This window comes from Pantherophis guttatus, chromosome 2, assembly GCF_059756535.1.
Source record: "Pantherophis guttatus breed Tessera chromosome 2, ASM5975653v1, whole genome shotgun sequence".
Lineage (NCBI taxonomy): Eukaryota > Metazoa > Chordata > Lepidosauria > Squamata > Colubridae > Pantherophis > Pantherophis guttatus.
Genome location: NC_142064.1, coordinates 51,601,839 through 51,623,658, shown reverse-complemented (window position 1 = coordinate 51,623,658; position 21,820 = coordinate 51,601,839). Strand labels below are relative to the sequence as shown.

General features: G+C 35.9%; 1 protein-coding gene across 3 annotated transcripts; it reads left to right on the top strand.

Moving 5' to 3' along the window:
• Window positions 1–4,844: 4,844 nt before the first annotated feature.
• On the top strand, window positions 4,845–20,364 carry CCDC112 (coiled-coil domain containing 112). Of its 3 annotated transcripts, none has more exons than XM_034432785.3 (10): window positions 4,845–4,935; window positions 6,711–6,826; window positions 9,769–9,890; window positions 10,602–10,691; window positions 12,108–12,183; window positions 13,752–14,133; window positions 15,450–15,863; window positions 17,106–17,201; window positions 19,772–19,890; window positions 20,023–20,364. In XM_034432785.3, the coding sequence occupies exons 1-10, from the start codon at window positions 4,885–4,887 to the stop codon at window positions 20,051–20,053; spliced, it is 1,497 nt and encodes a 498-aa protein (XP_034288676.2). In that variant the 5' UTR covers window positions 4,845–4,884; the 3' UTR covers window positions 20,054–20,364. The 3 variants fall into 3 exon arrangements, with proteins under 3 accessions (XP_034288676.2, XP_087742121.1, XP_034288677.2); XM_034432786.3 differs by having other exon boundaries at window positions 4,863–5,425; XM_087885995.1 differs by lacking the exons at window positions 19,772–19,890; window positions 20,023–20,364 and adding an exon at window positions 17,244–17,447.
• The last annotated feature ends 1,456 nt before the right edge of the window (window positions 20,365–21,820 follow it).

Below are 21,820 nucleotides of genomic sequence, written 5' to 3'. Positions count from 1 at the left end.
GCTTTGTGACTGCCATGTACAAAATGGCAGTCATCATCTGTGAGCAATCTTACAACGCTATAATAAATTCAGACATGCTCACTGGCCCAAAAAGTTGTGAAGTTTTAGTTTCAAGTTTGAAGATATAGGCCTGGTTTTTTTTTCTCCTATAGCTAGTTCTCATTCTTGGCATCAGTCTGAACTTTTTAAAAAATAACTCTAACTTCTGCACTTGTGGGAGTACATACACTAATGATACAGCAAAAGGTAAAAATAAATTACCAGAGACAGAGAAAAAAAGAAGGGAAAAAAGAAGGGAAAGCCAAGCATATGGAAAAGACGGATGTGTGGACTTAAGTTGCAATATTTCTTTTTTTTTTTAATTGAAAAAGTTTTTCAAATACAAATTTTCCCCCCTTCCCCCCCTCCCTAACCCCCCCTCCCCCTCCCCTCCCCCCATGGCTTCTGCAAGATGAAATCCAAATTAATATCACATTATATAATACTTTACCACCCTTTTACACCACCCCCTATGTGCTAAACATTTCTTTCTAAGATTATTATTATGTCCTCGGTATACTATACATTTCAAAACAGCATTCGGCTATAAAACTATATAATAGATCCTAATTTGGCATTTATTCTACTCATAATCTACCCATTTCCTCCACCCCCATACATATATCTCTTAATTCAAATCTTTTAAGTATATTAATATCTAAACATAACATCCCTTTTCCTAAACTAAGCAATCAGTAACGTTACCTATCACCTTGTACCATATCAATTTTGTTTCACCCACTTTCCTACAGGTCTACCATACATAATATATTTAATATCTTTATTCTTCTGCCCGTATCACTAAGAGATATTTCCATATATATATAAAACCCTCAAGTGACTTTAAATTTGTATTCTATATAGTATCTTCTGTAATGTCTTTCAACTAGATTGTTAATTCTATCGACCGTGTTAGGGTAACATCAAGTCCTGCTTCCAACAGCATATTCAGTGTCTTCAATTACCATCTGCCCCCATCATTAATAAGTATTTCTGTATATATATATAAAAACCCCGAGTGACTTTATATTTATATTCCATATGGTATCTTCTATAATGTCTTTTGTCTAGATTATTAATTCCAACAATCACGTTAGGGTAACAGCCAGATCATCTGCATGCCCCAATTCCATAGTTGAGCCTTATAGCTCAACATATATGTAATCCATTTTTCAGAGAGTCCAAAATAGAAAGTTCCAATCCGCTCAATCACAGGCCATCTTCCACATCCCAAAAACACCAGCACTGCAGAGATCTGTTATTCTTCTCAAAATAATATAAGTCTATAATTTGCCTCAGCTATATTTTTATGTATCAGCCTTCTATAAATCCCGCTTATTATATTTAATCGTTTCTTAAATAACTGGGATTAATCTGTTGGCTAAAAAAGAATTGTAGTTTAAAATTTTTTGGTTTTGTAGAACCTGCTTCTTCTTTTCTTAATTTGTTGTGGTTTAGATCTCCACCCTGGTTGCCTTTCTAGGACTTGTATATCAGCTGATTGAATTACATGCTGGCCTTTAACTTGATGAGTCATCAAATCGAGATCCAAAGCCGCCTCTCTTGTATTTATAGGTGATCCAACTATAGCCTCTGAAGGAGAATCCAAAAGCGGCTTATCCAAAAAGCCCTCTATAACTTGTCGTTTTTCCATTACCTCCATCTCCATCTGCTTGGCCTGAGTTTCAATCTCTTGTTCATTTTGCTTTTCTTTATCCCCCTCCTGTATTCCTGACACTGATGACATACGTGGAGATGTTGGGCCCATTTTAAAAACCTTGTAGTAAAATTCTTCCGCTTTTTCAACAGTGTTTAATTGATATCTTTCTCCTTGATATCTCAATATTATCCCAACTGGAGCATCTCACCTAAATGGGATGTTTTGTTTCTTTAGCTCAGTCACCAAAAATCCAAAGTCCTTTCTATCTTTTAACATCTTGGACGGCAACTCTTTATATATTGAAATCTTCATTCCATTCATTTCTAGAGTGGAGTTAAAAGACTTTTGCACAATATCATTTCTTATTCCTTTATCAGTAAAATAAATCACCACGTCTCTAGGCAATTGTCTTTGCTTTGCCACACAAGAATTTACTCTGTAGACCTTATCAATCTTACAGAATATTTCTTCAGAGCTGACCTTTAAAATCACAGCCAGAACTTCAGCAGACATCTTTCTCAAGTCCTCTCTGTTATTTTCCTGTATTCCTCTCATTCTGATCGCAAATTCCATGGATCTGAGTTGCATCATTGTAACTTCATTTTCAATCCTTTGCTTTATATTATCTACATTGTAAATCTTGTGATCAGCTTCCTACATTTTAGACTCTGCTTCTGAGCTTTTTTCTTGAATCATTGTCAAATCATTTTCAATTCTTTGTATTTTGTATTGTATCCAAATTATGAATATTATAATCAGCTTCCTTCATTTTAGACTCTATTTCTAAATTGATATCTTTATCCATCTTTATAATTACTTCTGAAAAACTTTTCAAAGCTGTTACAATATAGCGCTTCAGGTTATCATACTTTTGTTGAACCAACTCTTTAATTTCCTGTCTAAATTTTTCAAGATTCTGGTTCATAATCTCATCATGTCTTACCAACTCCTCCAGAACAAATTCCTTTAAATCTTTAAAACCATTCTTCTGCATCTGCAAGCTCAAAAATTGCTCTTGTGATTTATAATTGAGGGAGCTCCCCCCCGCCCACAGCTTGGTTGTCTGGCTTTGTCAGTTTTAATGCCATCCTGCCACGCAAATAGTCTCTTTTTAAAGAAAAAGTCTTCTCTCCACACAATATCAATATCAAGTCTCTAAGAAGGAAGAAGCATGAAACAGAAATTTTTCTCTTCTCTTGTAGCCAGCACTATTGCTTCAAAAACTTTGTAACATATTAAGCCATTCAAACGGAAAGACTTTCGCTTTCAGCTTTCTTCTCAAGCCTCAGCCAGCCGCCATTTTAAACCTTTCCCCCCCCCTTTTCACTCTTTCTTCATTCTTAAAATCAATCATAGGGTTGTTACAAATACTTGTGATTTAAAGTCCCAAATCCGGATTTCATCCTGCTTATTTAAGCAATCTGTTAGTTTTCGCTGATTAGGTTGGTCACATCGTCTAGCTCTGCAAGGCGCAGAGTTCTCCCGAAGCCTGGAGCAGCGGCGAGCTGGATAGGGAGCCTCATCCTGCTTCCTCCCCAAGAGTAAAAAAAAAACTCTGGGGACTTCGCAGAGGGCTCTAGGTGCTCTCGCCAGCTCTCCTCACATTTACTTAAGGAAACGAAGTTTTTTGAGCCGCCTCCCAGCTGTAAAGGCAGCTCTTTACGGGCGGCGGGGGTGGCGGTCCCAAAAGACCGTCTAGCGACGATGGAAGCCAAACCGGAAGCCCCTTAAATTGCAATATTTCTGATCCTACCCCTTTTTTGATCTCCTCCCTCACAATTATACTAATCTTCAATTTAAGATTCCCTGTCCCCCACACCTTAACTGACAAGTACATCTTTTCCAAAAATATTTTCAAAAACACAATACAATGTTTATAAATGCTGATGAAGTTCTTCAGTTACCCCAAAAATATTTTCTGGAGAGAGATAAAAAAAATAAAAACTATCCTGGAATTATATATATTTAAAAATGTTTATCTTATTCCAAAGAGTCTATCAATGATATTTATCTTCTTCATATTCAATGCAATTGTTTGGGTCATGTGATCTTGTTTTGCGACCTTTCGACAAGCAGTCAATGGGGAAGCCAGATTCACTTAACAACTGTATTAGCAACTTAGTAACTTCAGTGATTTACTTAACAACTTTTCAAAAAAGTTCATGAAATGGGGCAAAATTCACTTAACAAATGTCTCATTTAGAAACAGAAAGTTTGGGCTCAAATGTGGTACTAAGTCAAGGACTACTTGCATTTGAACATTTTATTGTAACACTCCAAATTGAAATTAAGGATTAAAGAGCAATGTTGTGTGAGAATAAAACAGGAGATTCTCATTCCAACCCATAAAGGAATCAATAGGAACAAATTTATTTAATGTACCTGGATGATTATTTCCAGACTTTCAATTGCTTCCCACTAATTAATTAAATTCAAAATAAAAACCATGAACAATCACTAACATAATTGAAGCTGTGCAAAATGAAAAAGAAAGAAATCCAGGACATATTCAGCATATTTTAAAAAACTAAATTTAACAATAAAGTATTTTCAGCAAAGGTATCTCTGAGCATTTTGTATTGTTCCACTTGTAGTTCTGCAGCTAAAGTTTATGAAATGTTTTTTTTATCACTAATTGTCTGTCTTTGAAGCCACATCATCTTCAAAGTCAACTTGTAATGGAACATCTCTAAACAAGTTCAGAGAACACCAAGAAATCCAGAGTTCAGATTTGGCATTTTTGATCCACCTATTTTTATTACAATAATCTTATTTAATTGCTTTTATTGCCTTCAATTTGCTTTCATTTTAGGGAAGTGGGTTTTGACCAGTTTTAATAAATGGGGTTAATGAAGTTTGATCTGACTCAAAAACATACTTCCCCCCCCCCACCCGCCCATCCACACAGAATACAAACGAAGCAGGACAAACTTTTTTTTTTAGATGAAGTATAAGAAATTTAGAATGTTGTTAATTTTACAGCTAGATTAATGATCTGAATTTCTCTACTGATTCCCAGGAGCAGCTCCTATAAAAAAAACCGTATAAGAAAGATAAAAACGGCTACTCCTCGAACCGTTGCCCACTCGCCCCGCTCTTAGTCGTACTGGCATGACGTCAACCATAGAAATGAAAGGACCTCCCTGCGACGCGGCGCCGTCCCGCCTCATTTCTCGGCTTGGAACATGGCCGCCCTAGCAACGCCGGCGCTTGAGGAATGGACCAGGTACCAACAGGTAATTTCGCCCACCTCTGCTTCGGTACTAAAGCCTTCCTCCCCGGTTGAACAACGGGAGGCCGGGGGATTGTGACTTGGCTGGATATATCGAGCTGAAATCAAACTCTCCACCCTACCTCGTCTTCCCAGTAAATTACGCGACCTGGACGTTAGCTGAGCTACAATTCCTGGAATGCTGGCAGTTACCTTTTGCCGCCTCTGGAAGGCTCCAGATAGGAGAAGTCTTATGCTAGAAACTCTATAGTTTGATTCACCTGGGCAGTTAGCAGAAATGTCCGGTGTCACAGGCTATGGCCGATTTCTTCCGAGACACGGCATGGCATGGACAAAGAAACCTCGTCCTTTTAAAGGGAGCGGAGGATTCCTAACTGAATCGGATCAGTAGTTGAAGTCCTGTATAGGAGAAAAGGGAGCGGAAGAAGCCCCATGCATTCGAGCTTGCAGAATCAAAAATCTTTATACAAATCTCTGCAGTGATGAAAACCATGGTTTGTTATGAAAATATGTATTATTATTATCCTCCTCTTCCTTACCAGTATCCATCTCTTCCCACTTATTACTATAACCATGTTGCTTGTATTTTTCAATTATATTGTTTTTGTTTCCTAGGACGATTTGATAGCTTATTAGTAACCTTGACTATCACTAAGTGTTTTTTTTATTCTTGATGAATGTATTTTATTCTCCTTACATACACTGAGAGCATATACACCAAAGACAAATTCCTTGTGTGTCCAATCACACTTGGCCAATAAAGAATTCTATTCTATTCTATTCTATTCTATTCTATTCTATTCTATTCTATTCTATTCTATTCTATTCTATTCTATTCTATTCTATTCTATTCTAATTTCTCTTCTTTTCTCTTCTCTTCTCTTCTCTTCTCTTCTCTTCTCTTCTCTTCTCTTCTATTCTATTCTATTCTATTCTATTCTATTCTATTCTATTCTATTCTATTTTATTCTATTCTTGTTATCCCTTCAACCAGTGATCTGAAGCTGAAAGTTTTGCCTCTAAATATTAAATTTAAAGATCTGTCCAGCATTATCAGATGCTTTTGGTAGCTTGTGTTTGTCTATATTTCATTTTTATGTGTGTGATAGATTCCCCCCCCCCTTGCAACAGTCAGATGGCAGAAGCTACTTTTTTTTTCCAGACAGTAAAACTGGGATGCTGTGTCAGATTTTCTTCTGAAGTCTGCATTTGCCTCCTGCTCTCAACTGCCAGGGCTCCCTTTGTCATTTGCTGTTGCTCCAATTCCAGACATTTTGGGAAATATTGCTCTCCAGCTAGGCAAAATGCATATCCAAGGAAACCCAGACACACGGGAAGAGTAATTGGATGTATGATGTATCTGTCTTTTAGATAAATCATGGAACTCTTCGTACTGTTTAATTGTAGAAAAAATATTATTTCTATCTTCCTGTTGTGCAACTGGGTGGAACTCCCTGCCAGCGTATTCCCTGTTTCTGGAAAAAAAGTTTTCTCAATTTTCTGCTGCTTTATTGTCAAATTCAACATTCAAGTATTCAATATCCTTTGCCATAGAATTTTGAAGCTTGTTAAGGTAGTAAAATAGCAAAAGAATTTAGCTTTGGAAGTTCCCTGCAGAATTGCATTTACCATGTTATTAAAATGAATAACATTAAGATGAGGTTTGAAGTAGTTTTAGATCTAAATTGAGCTTTCCCGTCTTTATGTTTTAAACACTCTTTAATGAAAATGTACTGCTGTATTTGATTATAATGATTTTTAAAATTGTGTTTTGCATAGAATGGCAGCTGTTTTAGTGCTTCAGATGCTCTTCAACATTTTCAGAGCTGGAAGATCAAAACTGATCAAGTGAAGAAAATTGAATTTATAAGAACAGGCAATAAACTAAAAAATCAGTAAGTTTAAATTCTGTAATGTATAACTTCTCTAAAACAAGACATAGGAATAAAGCAAAAATAAAATATTTTTAAAATGGTCACGTATTGTAAGAAGGAGAAAATGTTTGAAATTTTGTTGATATTTTTATTCAATGAAAGTCGCTATAGCAACCTTTAAGGTAGCTTCTATAGTTTCACAAACATTTATTTTCGTAATTTGTTCTTGTGGAGAATAAGGAGAACGGTATCTACTAAAGAGTCCATATATCTGCAAAGAGAGTGGAGTATAGACATGCAGAGTTTTCCATTGATGTACCTATGAACTGAAATAGTCTTCCCTTGGAAATGTGATCAGTTTTATATGCTATTAAAAACTGCTAATTTGCTTATATATTTAAATAATGTATTTGACCACCCATCTCATAGCAACAAATTGTTGGGGTATGGAAGTCTTCAGCCTGTATGTTTTGAGGAGAGGTATGAGTTGATTGAATTTATTTCATTTTATTTTTGGTTTGATCTATGAAGCCTTGGACACTTTATCATTTTCAAAGATGTTTGTAAACTGCCTTTGATTGTGGCAGGGATAAATCCAATAATAAATTAATAATTAATTATACTTTTAAGCAGTGGTGGGATTCAATTTTTTTAATAACCGGTTCTGTGGGGGTGGCTTATTTGGGGGCATGGCTTGGTGATCATGTGACTGGGTGGGCGTGGCTATGTGCATAGGGCTACCCAAAGGGCTGAAAACAGTGATTTCTGACAGGTCCTCGCACTTATGACCAGTCATCATTTATGTCCATTGCAGCATTCTTAACAACAGTCATTTCACAACTGCTTCTCTTCACCATGGTGACAAGATAGGGCATAAAATGTAAAATGTGAGGACAGTCGTAAGTGCGAGGACCAGTCAAAAGTGCAAGGACCAGTCAAAAATAACTTTTTCAGCCCTCTGAGTAGTCTCTATGCACATATGCACATAGGGACTACCCAGAGGGCGGGAAAAAATGATTTCTGACAGATCCTTGCACTTTTGACCGGTCCTCGCACTTATGACCGCTCATTATTTATACCCGTTGCAGCATTCTTAACAACCATGTCACTCATTTCACAACTGTGGTGCTTTATGTGACCAGATGGGCGTGGCCAGGTGGTCATGTGGCATCGCTTCTTTGCCCTAATGACAGTTTGCTGCAATGGTCGTAAGTGTGAAAAATGGTCGTAAGTCACTTTTTGCATGCCATTGTAACTGTTGTAAGTCAAGGATTACCTGTATAAAAATACAAAAAGCTTCTTTGCTTGCAAAAAGCTGCCCTAAATACCAACCATTAGATTAGAAATACCTGCAAACTGGAGTTACAAATCAGGCAGGGTGGCAGAGCACCTTGAGGAATTAAAATAGTTAAAATGCAATGATAAGTATCAGCAGCCAACTCTTGCTCATAAAGTGAAACCCGTTAGCAGAGAGGTCATTTAAGCTCTCCAGAATGAAGCAAAGGAACAAACAGAGTATCTGTTGCTTGTTAAACCAATTACCAGAACAAACAGACACAGGAACTAGTCAGATTTCTGAAGCTGCTTCTTTTCAGGAACAGAGATTAACATTTTTCCTTCCAAACAAAGCTGAATAGGGAAAATTATCTCATCACTAAACACAGGATTAAACATCACCAAAAACTAGTTTTAGACCAAATGTCAGAAAGGGTATGTAAACTCACGTTTGAATGTCAATCTTTTTAGTTAGCCAATAAGCCTTGCTGAATGTCACTCATCTTGGTTCCTTGTCATTAAAAGTTTCTGCTTCATTATTCAATTATTTCTTCAAAGTGCTGATCATTGCACCCTGTCTGGAAGAACTCCAACAGGGGAGTATTTCCTCCCAACAGCTGTGTAAAAAGCTTAAAACAACCCTTCCCCTTTAAGAAAGTCAAGCAAAAAAAAAACACCTCTGAGAAGCTCCGGGAGCTTAGGTGTACTGCCAAGAATGTAATAAGGGTTAATGGAGAGGCAGTTTCTGTAAGGAGGGCAATAAACATTATGCTAGGAAACAACAATTCCTTACAGGATTAACCCTGTAAAGTGGAAAAAAACAAAAGGAGATTTCTTCTAACAACCGGTTCTCCGAATTGTTTAACTTCTTAACAACTGGTTCTACCAAACTGGTGCGAACCGGTAGAATCCCACCACTGCTTTTAAGGAACAATATTTTTCATTCTAAATTTAATTTTGAATAATTCTCTCCTTTCTGGAAAATGATATCCTCATGGCTATTGCTTGTTTACAAGACTGTTTTAATTTACATTTTATTTATTTTGAAATTACATTCTCAAATATTTTTATTAGGATTATTCTGTGGATTATTGGATTTATGATGCTTATGTCACAGGCACCTTCTTTATGTGCTGTACTTTGGGGATGAAAGGTTTTCTTTCAATTACTTTTTTTATGAGACCAATCCTGTTTACATCAAATTTGCCTGTAAATGAAGGGGTGTTTTATATCATATAAAAATGATGTGGTTGCAGACTATTTTAAAATTTACTTACTAGTATATTATTAATATACAAACTGGATTTACTGACCATTAAAATACTTATTTAATGTGCTTTGTTCGAATGCTTTGTTCGAAAGAGAGCCTGGTGTGGTCTAATGGTTAAGACACCAGGCTAGAAGGCCTGGAAAAAAACCCGGAAAAATTGGGGGGAAAACAGTCCCCCGCCCCCGCCCCCCTTTTTTTCTAAATGGCTTTGGGAAAAAACAGAAAACTGCTTTTTCCCCAATTTTTTCATTTTTTTCCCCAGGCGTTCCACTCAGACATGAAAGCCAGTTGGGTGATTTTGAGCCAATCAGTCTCTCAGCTCACAAGATCAAGTTGTGGCATCAAATCAATCTGATAGTAGCATGTATCCTGTCCCTTGTCATATATGTACTTCAACAAATCTTATCCCTTTTCCTAGACTTGTGAAACTTGAAAAGGATAAGAATGTTCTTCTTTTCAATAAGAAGAGTGATTTTAGGATGGAATATTGCATACTGGAAGAACTTGAACACAAATTGACTAAAAACCGGAAAACAGAAAGTAAAATGTTATTTTATATATTTGTATTTATTCATTAACTATTTTGAAAAATACTGAAAATATCTTCTTGATTCATTATGTTATGTAAACAACATCAGTTTTGAGGTTTTCATAGTGTGCTTCTCTACAGTTTATATGATGATTAACGGACTTTCAGAATAGTATCTCATTATTTCAGATTAGGAAACCGTCATTGATTGAAACAATGGATTTCCTGTTCGGAGTTATATAATATTAGCGAATAGAGCCAGAATATCTCAAAGTAATTATCTAATAGTGGAATAAGAGTTTTACTTTGCCATGGCCAGATTATCCATTGCCTCTGCAGAGAAAATAGCAGTTTTAGAAGATATCTTACTTTTTCATTCATTGCCAGATCAAGGACCTTCGTGTAGAAAGAGACAGCAGGGGCAGGGGTTGTTGGAGTGACATTTGAATAAAGAAAAGTTGACTCACTGTATGTAAGATAATGCATTCCTGTTCTGACTTACAAAAATTGTTAAGAAATTCTTAATATCTCAAAATTTCTTGCTTCATTTCTTAACGTTTATTTTAAGAATTGTAGAGAGCAGTGTTTTAGGCATTTGTGCATTTTTATGATACTTGAACATGAAGGAATTTAAAGGTATAAGAGGGCAAGATATTAAAGCAACATAATTTTCTAGTGGAAAAATACTAATAAGATGCTATGTGAGCTTGTTTTTTTCATAGAAGCAAAAATACAGCAAAAACTGACTAGAATCCATAGTGCTGTTAAGGGACTTCAGCGACAGCTAAAAGATGTGAAACCAACTCCAGAATGTAAGCAGCTAATAATGTTTTAGTTATACAAGCAAAATCACTAAAAATAGTTTGAATAATTGTGCTATAAATTATCTGTATTTTAGCAATAGTACTTTGCAATTTCCTAATTATAAAGTTGAAAAGTTTTTTTATTTCACATTTTGGCTAAATTGAACAGAGTTGCAAGGTAACTTTCAGACTGAATAGTTTTCTGTTCACTTGCTAAGGATCATGTTGAAATTATTATTATCTGTTCACAAAAATGTGAAGTCACAGCTGCCACTTTTTTGGTCTTCACACACATTGAGTGCTTCCCAAGAATTTAGGATATGGTAAGGTATCAGTGTAGTATGTGTGTGGATCCAAGCAGTGTGACCTTTTGCAATTGACTAATGGAAATTTTGGCAATATGCAGATTTTATAAATGCTGCCCAAGATTTTTTGGTGTGGCACCCTGTGTGCCGATAACTACTGGGACAATTATTGCTAGTTTATGCCATAATCTTCCAACTTTGATTTTCATTATTATAGTTCATCACATAGTCAGCCAGATGTTCAGACTGGATTTGGCATTTTTATCCATCTTTGTATACACAACAATGTAAAATCATATGTGCCAGTTTTTTTAATTGGTATTGGCTTTCATATGCATAAGTATTATTTTTATCTCACTTTTATTTATTTTTTAAATTGCTCAACTCAAGGCAGTGGACATATCTCTTGCCTCCTATTTTTTCCACAACAACCAAATGGGGGTGAACTGGGCTGAGAGAGGGAAACTGCCCCAAAGTCACTCAGCCAGTTTTCATGTCCAAGGGATACTTAGAACTTAGTTTCCTGGTTTCTAAGCCAGCACCCTAACCACACCAAACTTGCTTTCTTAAACTTATAAAATGCGAGGAACCTCTTAGAAAAAAATTCTAAAGAATGTTGTTGTCACCTTAGACATTTCTGTAGTGAGTATTGTGACTTTATATTAATATCAGAATAGCTGCAATTATCCCTTTACCTGTGATCAAATCAAAGTGACTACATACAAAATGGAACAAGACTCCTTCAGCTTGAATTGTTGCATAAAAGAGGGAATAATTTTTGCAAAGGAAGGTTTTATGGGATGCTTCTGCTGATAAAGTTCTCTTTTCTGTCTCACTGTTGAAGATACAAAAAGTTTATTAAATTTTAAAATCTTATTATTCTAGATCAAGATAATTTAATTGTAACTTGATTTTGTTAATTTATTTTCTGATTATCCTTCTGTTCTTGACATGGACATTTTGGGAACTGAATAGCATATTTGCATATATCAAATCTCCTTTCTTTTTTATTATATTTTTACTTTTAAACTGGATTATTTAAGATATACTACCTTTCTATACTTTGTGATATGTTTGAACTTCTCGGTTTTGATATGCAAACATTCTCTCTCTTTTGTAGTTGTTGACAAGCTTAGAGAAATGATGGAAGAAGCTGAAACAGCAATAAGTTCTTTTAAAGAAGAGCAGCGACAAATGTATTCATGTTTTTTTAAATTAAAATATGTATATATTGGTTTTCTTACCATAAGTTAATTAATAGGAAAATTTAAAATGTTAACCAGGAAACATTCATATAATATTTAAAAAGTTAATAAAAATTAAAGAATACAAAAAGATACAAATCTAACTTTTATTAAAACAGTTTTCCAGTAAATTAGCATTTCTGCATAAATAACTCAAAGGCCCTCTAATAGTGTTATAGAAAGTACTTAGAAGTAAGTACTACAAATGGTATGTAGAAAGTAAATTCTAAGTTTGCAGACATCATTCTTGGTATTTGATATAAATACTTTAAATGTTCAGTTTATTCTCAAAAACTAAATTTGTTTATGTAATAAAGATATATTTAGTAATATTGTATATATTATAACCCATAAAACAGTAAAGTGCATTTTAAAGATATGAAATATTCTCTTCTTTTACCATCTTTATGGAAGTTAAGGATTAAATTCCCTGTTGGCCACTGTTGTTTTTTTTAATGTTTCAAATTGTAAATTTTCACAAGTGTTCCATTTAATTGAAATTCAGGACATAAATTAAAGAATAAAATTAAAATGTATGGCTGGATTGCAGAATAAAGCAGCATCTTCTTGGCTATTTCCAGAAGTCCACATCAGATATAGGGAGCACTGGAAGATGATATTCTTTTTTCTTCCTCTTCCGTTTTTTGTTTTAATTTCTGGAAAGAAAATTCTCGAGCCAAGTAGGAAGAGGGAAATCAAGGCTAACAATGCCTGTAGGAGGCATTCTCTTTGCCACATAATTATAGTTGCAATTCACATATGGATCTTTCCTTACAACTGTCATTGCTGAGCACCTGGGAAAGAGGATCCCCTTATTGGCAAACTCATCTCTACTATTCAAACCATTCAAATGGGGTTATGAACAGCTTTTTATCTGATTGAGCAGTTCATCCAGAAATGTTTGGTTAACATTAATTATTTTTGTTATGAGCTTGTCTGGCGGCCATGACCAAACTACTTTTCTTTTCTATACTTATCTATAATAAGGAAGGGACAATAATTTTGACCAATTTGTGCTATTGCTATACAAATTGTGTGTGTGTGTGTAGGGATGTAAAAGAAAAGCCTTTAATGTGTGCTGAAGTGTGCTATCTTATTTTTATCTTTGATTTATATTTCTACTGTATAAAAAAATTGTGAATTTAAAAGTTAATCCAAATTAATTTTAGATATGTATTTTACTTTGTGTTTAATTAAGACAATACAGTATTTGGCCTTGGTAAGAATAACACTTACATTTTATTATATCTTTATGATTTAAAGTTCTCTGAAGAAAATTTCTGTGGTTTACTACCAGTGTCAGGATTTAAAGATTTGTTCTAAATACCCCATTTGGATTTTCTGAGTGCCATGATGAGTGTATGAGCAGCAAAATGATATCACATCACACAGCTTTTGTATATTTGTTCAGTTTATACATCTTTTTACAAGATGTATGTTGATGAAACTTAGGCACAGAATTAGTCACATGTTTTTATTCTATGTTAAATGATTTATTTATATTTTTTATTTTTTTTTAGTTATGATGAACTTCTAAGAGATGAGAATGCTGCTACTAATGAGATCAGTGCCTTAGAAAGAAAAATCGAGATGTGGGCTGTAGGAACTTCAGCTGCAAGAATTTTCAAGCAATGTGTATTTCCTTTACATAAGGAAGTCCAAAATCAGTTTCCTAAAGAGGTCCTTGAGCTTGAAAGATTTCTTCAGCAAACTGGAGGAAGGCAAGGAGGTTGGGATGAATGTGATCATCAAATCTTCCGAAAAATTTGGAGAAAACATAAAGGGAAACCATCGTACATCACTGAAACCCTAGAATACCTTCCTGATAGAACGAAGGAAGACATTCAATCACATGAGAAATGGCATAAAGAATTTCTAATTTTAGAGTCACAGAAAAAGGAGGTGAGATAATTTTGCCAATTCATTTGTCTATAAATTTAATAGTGCGAGTGTATATTAGAACTGATCTATGCAATTATTTTTTTCTTAACCACTAGTTGTTTATTTATGCTAGCATGTAAACGTCTTCCATTTTCATCAATACTTCCTTACCTGGTACCCTCTAGATGTGGTAGAGTGATAAATTCCATACTTCCAATTGTTATGCTAGGAATTGGATTTAGGAAGAATGTTTACATGATGTAGTAAATATAGGTGATAATGTTCAGTGCTTTGGAACATGAGAACATGTTGAAGTACTGTTGTGATAACCAAGAATATTGTACAGGTAGTCCTCAATTTACAGCAATTCGTTTAGTGACTTTTCAAAGTTACAACAGCCTGAAAAAAGTAATATATGATTGTTTTTCACATTTATGACCATTGTAGCACTCTCATGGTCACGTGATCAAGTTTTGAATGCTCGGCAACTGGTTCATATTTATGATGGTTGCAGTATTTTGGGATTATGTGATCATCTTTTGTGACCTTCTGACAAGCAAAGTCAATGGGGAAGCCAGATTCACTTAGCAACTGTATTAGTAATTTAAAAACTGCAATGATTTACTAAACAACTGTGGCAAGAATGGTCATAAAATAGGGCAAAAGTCACTTAACAATTGTTTCACTTAGCAACAGAAAGTTTGGGCTGAATTGTGGTTGTAACTCAAGGACTACCTATAGATTGTTATAGATTGTTTTTTGGGGGAGTTATATATGGGACCCCTTTGTTCTCTGTCTGTCTCTTTTTATTATTCTATATCCCTTTTTAAAAAAAATTCTTACAGCCTATAATTCCCCCACCAACAAACATTCACCTAGTTGTTCATTGTTTCTCTATTCTCCGGGTTTGGTGATAGTCATACAGACTGGAATTTATTCAACTTTGATCAGAATGTATAATTCTGCATTTAAGACTCATATCTAACAAGGCTATGGAAATCTGTTCCATTGAAAAGTGAAAGCATTCAATAGTCTAACAAAGTATTACAGAAGTTTAGTTGTTATTTCCTAATCATAACAAGGTAGTCCTCGACTTATGACTAATAGTTATAAGACCAGAAAAGCCCTGGTAGATCACCCCAAAATTACTATCCTAGTATATCCTAGTATAGTAATTTGTTTCTCACAGTTGTCAAACAGATTTTTAATATCTCTTCAGAAGCATGAAGTCACCTATGGACCTAATTGTACATCTTAGGTCCTGTTTTCTTTCAGAGGATTAGAAATGGCATGATAAATTTATGAACTATTTTATTCACTTTATCGTAATCCTCTAGGCCATTCAAAAATGGAAGATGAAGAAACAAGAAAAAGGTAAAATCTTAGTCCAGAAAGAGAATCCTGAGGAAGAGCCCTCTGATATTCAACGTGAGCGTGAAGAACCTCAGAAGCAGAAAACTGAAGAGGAAAGGAAAAAACGATTAGCAGAGCTTGAAGCATGGAAGAAAGACAAAGCACTTGCAACTGCAGCAAAACAGGAAGCTCAGTTAAAAGAGGAAGAAGAGAAGGAGAAAAAAAAGCAGAGGGAACGTCAGCGGCAACTTCAAATGAAGTTACTGTTGGAAGATTATAGTAGAGAGAAAAAGGAACAAGAAGAGCTGCTGAGACTTGAAAAAGAAAAAAGAGAGGAAGCTGAAAGGGAAGAGAAGAAAAGATCTGCAGCAGAAGAAATTGTTAAATTCCAAGAACGAGTGAGTAGTCTTGTTTATCTCTTCCATATTTATTTCTGGTTTCCCTGTGTTTTCATATGAGAAGGACAATTCTCTTATCAGTGTATGAAGCTTTTTTGTGATGAACATTGAAATTCAATTGTTTTGTCTCATCTGGATACAATTGTTTCCATTAAAAATGGCAAATCTTAAGAATTATTTCTAAAAGAAATTATTCATCTAGGCCTAACATAATTATCTGATTGGGGTAATCAAGAATTGAAGTGATGAGACAGTAATTATGAAAAACAAATGCATGTAGCAGTTGTCTCCCCAGTATTTCCTTAAAGCAAAAGAAGGATCTTCTATGTTATCAAAGAATATACTATATTAAGTTTGAAAATGTCAGAATAGACTGCAGTTTATTTATCCATAAGAATGGTCTTTGCCAATTCTGAAGTACTCTGGGTAAAATGCAAAATATCACAGAATAACAAAATAGCATATATATAATATCATGATGATATAACAATAAAAACTAATAATCTCGCTACTGAGAACAATATACAAGTAATTTCTAAAGGTGTTCTGAAAGAATAATTCTTCATTCTTCTTGAGAAGGCCATAAGGAGAGCAGTGAACCTTCCTTCAGGGAACAAACTATATCAAAGGCATACCGATTACCTTTGTTTTATTATCTTCAAGGGGATTAGAAACATGTTTCTCAAGTCCTTATATGAAAAATGTAATCCTTTATTTGCTTCACTTTCTAGTTGAATTTCATATTTAGACCTCCTTGTGTTTTTAATCAAATGCCTCTTCCTTGCCTACATCTGAAATTTCTTATTCATTGACCGTGTTTGACTTGTACTTTTAAAAAGAGATTAGCTATAGTCTGTTCACTAATATCACATCCCAGTATTAGCATTAGCATAGACTATAATGAGGTTATTGTTCATGTTTAATGTGGACTTGAAAAAAAATCCAATTTAAAAACCCATTAACCAATATTTGATCTTTATATCTCTCTGCCTGCAGAAAGGTCTCCAAAGCAGGTTTTTGCAACGCTCGGGTATCCCTGTGTTCTATGAGAATGCAGGGCAGTCATAGGTAGTCCTGTTTAGTGACCATTTAGCTGTTAAAACAACAAACTATTTTTATATATAAGTTTTCTTATTTGTTTATTTATTCAATTTATATGGTAGTCTATCTCAAACAAGAGTGAGAGAGAGAGAGAGAGAGAGAGAGAGAGAGAGGGAGCAATATTTCATTTATTTTATTCAGGATCTGCATAAACTTGAGCTGAAGTTTCTAGAAAAGCAGGCAAAGGAAGATGAAAAGATTGAAAAAGAAAAAAGATTGTCTAAGCTGAGAAAGAAGGTAAGAATTTAATATGTTATATATCTCAGTCCCAGAAAGAAGGTAAGAATTGAATATGTTATATATCTTAGTCCCATGTACATTTCTCAGAAGTGTACCACTGACTTCAAATAATTCTGGCATTTAAAAATTATCACATATTAGTCTCTTATTGAAATATCATTATATAATATCCTGAAACTGGAATTTAGTCGCCCATATGGAAGCAAGGGGAAAAGTTGTAAATAGGTTAGAATGAAAGAAAATGGAAAAGAAATTGAGTTGAGAGTAATGCAATTAGGTGTGCAAACTGCATGTCATTTTAAAAATAAAATGGGATCTTATCTAACTGCCTTCTCTTCTCTAGAAATTAAATTTAAATTAAAACTGTAGAGATGATGAATCAACAGTACTTCCTAATGGATTTATTTGGTGTTTCTTCTAAGCGTTTTAGGATTGTTGACCCAGACTTTAGTTTAATGCCTCGTATATACTGTATTTTTTGGAGTATAAGATGCACCGAAGTATAAGACACACCTACCTTTTTTGGCGAGGAGAAGAAAAGGAAATCTCCCTCTGCCTCTGAGCAATTTTGCCTCCTTGCAGCAAACAGCCTTCTTTACTTTCATTTTCGTTTTCAGCATAGCTTGATTAACACAAGGGGGAAAAAAAACTGCTCCAGCAATTTACCTCTTTGTAGCAAGCAGCAGAGCGCTGCACAAAGCAGCTGAGAGCAAATCAGCTGAGAGTCGGGAGGCCGATCCAATCAACTTGTGCTAATTAGACTGTGCTGAAGCTGAAAGCTGTTTTTTTCTTGCTGTTTGCTTGCAAGGAGGTAACTGCTGTGAGACAGAGGCCAAAGGGTAGGGCCAGTGGATGGGCGGGGCTACATTCGATGTATAAGACGTACTTAAATTTTCACCCCCTTTTAGGGGGAAAAAAGGTGCGTTTTATACTCTGAAAAATACAGTAATTAGTAAGCCCCTTGGAATTCAGTAAAACTACTTTGTGCAAAATTGTTTTCAGTTGAACTTTAAATATTAAACAATATGTGAAATGTATATTATTTTTATTAAATTTTAATTATTTGTAATAGCAATGGAAACATAGCATCTAATCACGATTCATAGGCTGAAATGTTGGGAGTAATAATCAAGGTGGACTGAAATTTAAGTTTTGCATTTCTAGTCGTCTTGGTTCCATCCGGTTTGGTACCACTCTGCAATTACTGTCTGGTCCCATTTGACTTCTTTTCTGTTAGTAGTCACCACTCTTTCGATTTGCATCTTTGTTCTAAGTATCCAGCAGGAATCAGATGCATAATAAATTGCTAGATCTGTAATCCAAACAAATAGTATTTTGGGCTCTGCAATAATAAAAGTACAGTGCTATGCAAGTTTACTTCTTACTCTTTATTGTTTGATTCAGTACCACCAGTATGCTGACGACACCCAGCTGTACATCTCCACCCCAGACCACACCAACGATGCCCTTGAAGTGATGTCCCGGTGCCTGGAGGCCGTGCGGATCTGGATGGGGAGGAATAGGCTCAGGCTCAACCCATCCAAGACTGAGTGGCTGTGGTTTCCGACGTCCTGATATAGTCAGTTGGTGCCATCACTGACTATTGGGGGCAAATCATTGGCCCCCACGGAGAGGGCGCGCAACTTGGGCGTCCTCCTGGATTCACGGCTGTCTTTAGAAGAGCACTTGACGGCCGTGACTGGGAGGATTTTTCATCAGGTTCGCCTGATCCGCCAGTTGCGTCCCTTTCTGGATTGGGACTCCTTACGCACAGTCACTCATGCCCTCGTCACCTCCCGCCTGGACTATTGTAACGCTCTCTACATGGGGCTCCCCTTGAAGAGCACCCGGAGGCTCCAACTGGCGCAGAGTGCGGCCGCGCGGGTGGTAATGGGAGTGACATGGCGTTCCCATGTAACACCCCTCCTGCGCGAACTGCACTGGCTCCCGGTGGTCTTCCGGGTGCGCTTCAAGGTTTTGGTTACCACCTTTAAAGCTCTCCATGGCTCAGGACCTGGGTACTTGCAGGACCGCCTACTACCAATAGCCTCCCACCGGCCGGTACGCTCCCATAGAGGGGCTCCTCCGGGTGCCGTCGGCCAAACAATGTCGACTGGCGGCCCCCAGGGGTAGAGCCTTCTCTGTGGGGGCACCTACTATCTGGAACGAGCTCCCCCCGGAGATACGGAGGATCTCGGATCTGCGCACCTTCCGCCGCGCTTTAAAGACCTTTTTATTTCACCAGGCGGGCCTGGCCTAATTTTTCTCCCTCTTTTATAAAAGATTTTTAATTTTTAATATTTTTTAGTATTTTATATACTCAAATTTTAAAATTGGTTTTAAATTGATTGGGGTTTTAAATTTGTCTGGGCCAAAACTATTTAATTTGATTTTAATTCCACTTTTAAATTTTGTATGTATGTATTTTATTGTTTGGCTGTGTACCACCCTGAGTCCTTCGGGAGTAGGGCGGTATAGAAATCAAATCAAATAAAATAAATAAAAATAAATAAAATTTGTATTTGCAATTCCTTCAATTACTTTTTCTGTATTTTCACTATTAACAGGTTCACATTAATGTAACTCGGGATCCATGCAGGTTATTCAGACCTACAAAAGTTTGGGAAGAACGAACAAAAGAGATTGGACCTATAGGTACAGGGCCAGTGTTGTACATTCCTCATAGGTGAGAAAATTGAAATATTTTATATGATTAGTGTACATCTTAAATTAAATTACATTTAAATATTTATATGATTAATGTACTTTTATATGATTCGTGTATTTGCAAGATACTAATCTATTTTTACATTGATAGGGCTGTCCCAAGTTGGCGACAGGGATTATAATTGGACATCTGCAAATAATTTATTTGAAGATAATATAACAACATAATGTATTGTTGTTAGTTTGTATTATATATGAGAAATGTTGTACATATACATATAAATGTTATGTTAAATAAAAGTCAAGTATATATTGTTTCATTGTGTAAAGTACTTGCAAAAGCTTTTTTTTTTTTTGGTTTGAATTTTTTTTCTCTAGAACCTGGATTTAGCAAGTGACCTCTTTCTGTAAAGCTCAGAAAAAAGTGAATGCATTGCTTTCTACATACTTTCATGGTTATTTTCAGCCCAGAAATAAACAGAGAAAATTAACAAGTGTTTTTTCTTTGCTTTACTTAGTAGATTGATTACATAATGTACCTCACATTAATTTAAGAGGGTAAGCAGATATCTTCAATGTTCCTAAAATGGGACAGAAAATAATAAGTCTTGTTACAGAGAAATGAGTTATTTCTTAATCACTATCCTTCAAAACTAATAATTTTTACAAACAAAATTACAGATTTAAAAACCCTAGAAAGAGGCAGAGTATTATTTTCTTTCTGCAGTCTTCCAAAAAATTGAAAATGTTTCAAAGTACCGTATTTTCCGGCGTATAAGACGACTGGGCATATAAGACGACCCCCAACTTTTCCTGTTAAAATATAGGGTTTGGGCTATACTCGCCATATAAGACTGCCCCTCTTCCAATGCACACCAAATAAAAATTAAAAAACATCAACTGGCTCACCTACAATGTAAAAGCAGCTGTGCTAGACCCAAAATGGCCCCTGTAACAAGCAGGAACCTCACACAGCCACAAAACCCCCCCCAAAAAATCTTTCACACTCTAAACACACACAACACAACACAACTGGCTCACCCACAATGTAAAAGCAGCTGTGCTAGACCCAAAATGGCCCCTGCAACAAGCAGGAACCTCACACAGCCACAAAAAGCCCAAAAAACCAACTTTCACACTTTACACACACAAAATTCCACATACAGCTTTGTGAGATTTTGTGTGTTTGTGTAGTTGGAGTGAAACACTACAGAAACACACTAAATCTCAGAAAGCTGCACAAATTTTATTTTATTTTATTTTTATTTTTATATGAAAGCTAAATTTAAAACTTCCTAAAGGGCTTCCTAAATGGCTAGGTCTAAAAAAGAACAACTAAAAAAACCCCAATTGACTATTTTTTTTAAAGCTCCCAAAGGGGAAAAATCTTACCCAATAGAACAGGGGTCTCCAACCTTGGCAACTTTAAGACTTGTAGACTTCAACTCCCAGAATTCCTCAGCCAGCTTTGCTTTGCTGGCTGAGGAATTCTGGGAGTTGAAGTCCACAACTAACTCCTTGCTTGATTGCAGGCAGGGAGTTGCTTGCTTGCCTGAATAGATTCAAGCAAGCAAAGCAAGGCAAGCGTTGCGATTAGCAGCTGAGGTAAGCAAGCTGGAGGGGGAAAACTTTTTCCCTTTTACGTGGTTTCTGGCGATCCCAACTGAGTTGCAGGGAACTCAGCTGGGATCATCAGAGCTGGGATCCTCAGAGTAAAAGGGAAAAAACTTTTTCCCTTTTACATGGTTTCTGGCGATCCCAGCTGAGTTGCAGGGAACTCAGCTGGGATTGTCAGAGCTGGGATCGCCAGAGCTGGGATCGCCAGAGCCATTTAAGGCTCGTCAGAGCCTTTCGGGCTGGTCTGCCTGGTTACAGGAGAACTACACCCGGCGTATAAGACGACCCCCCGACTTTTGAGAAGATTTTCATGTGTTAAAAAGTCGTCTTAT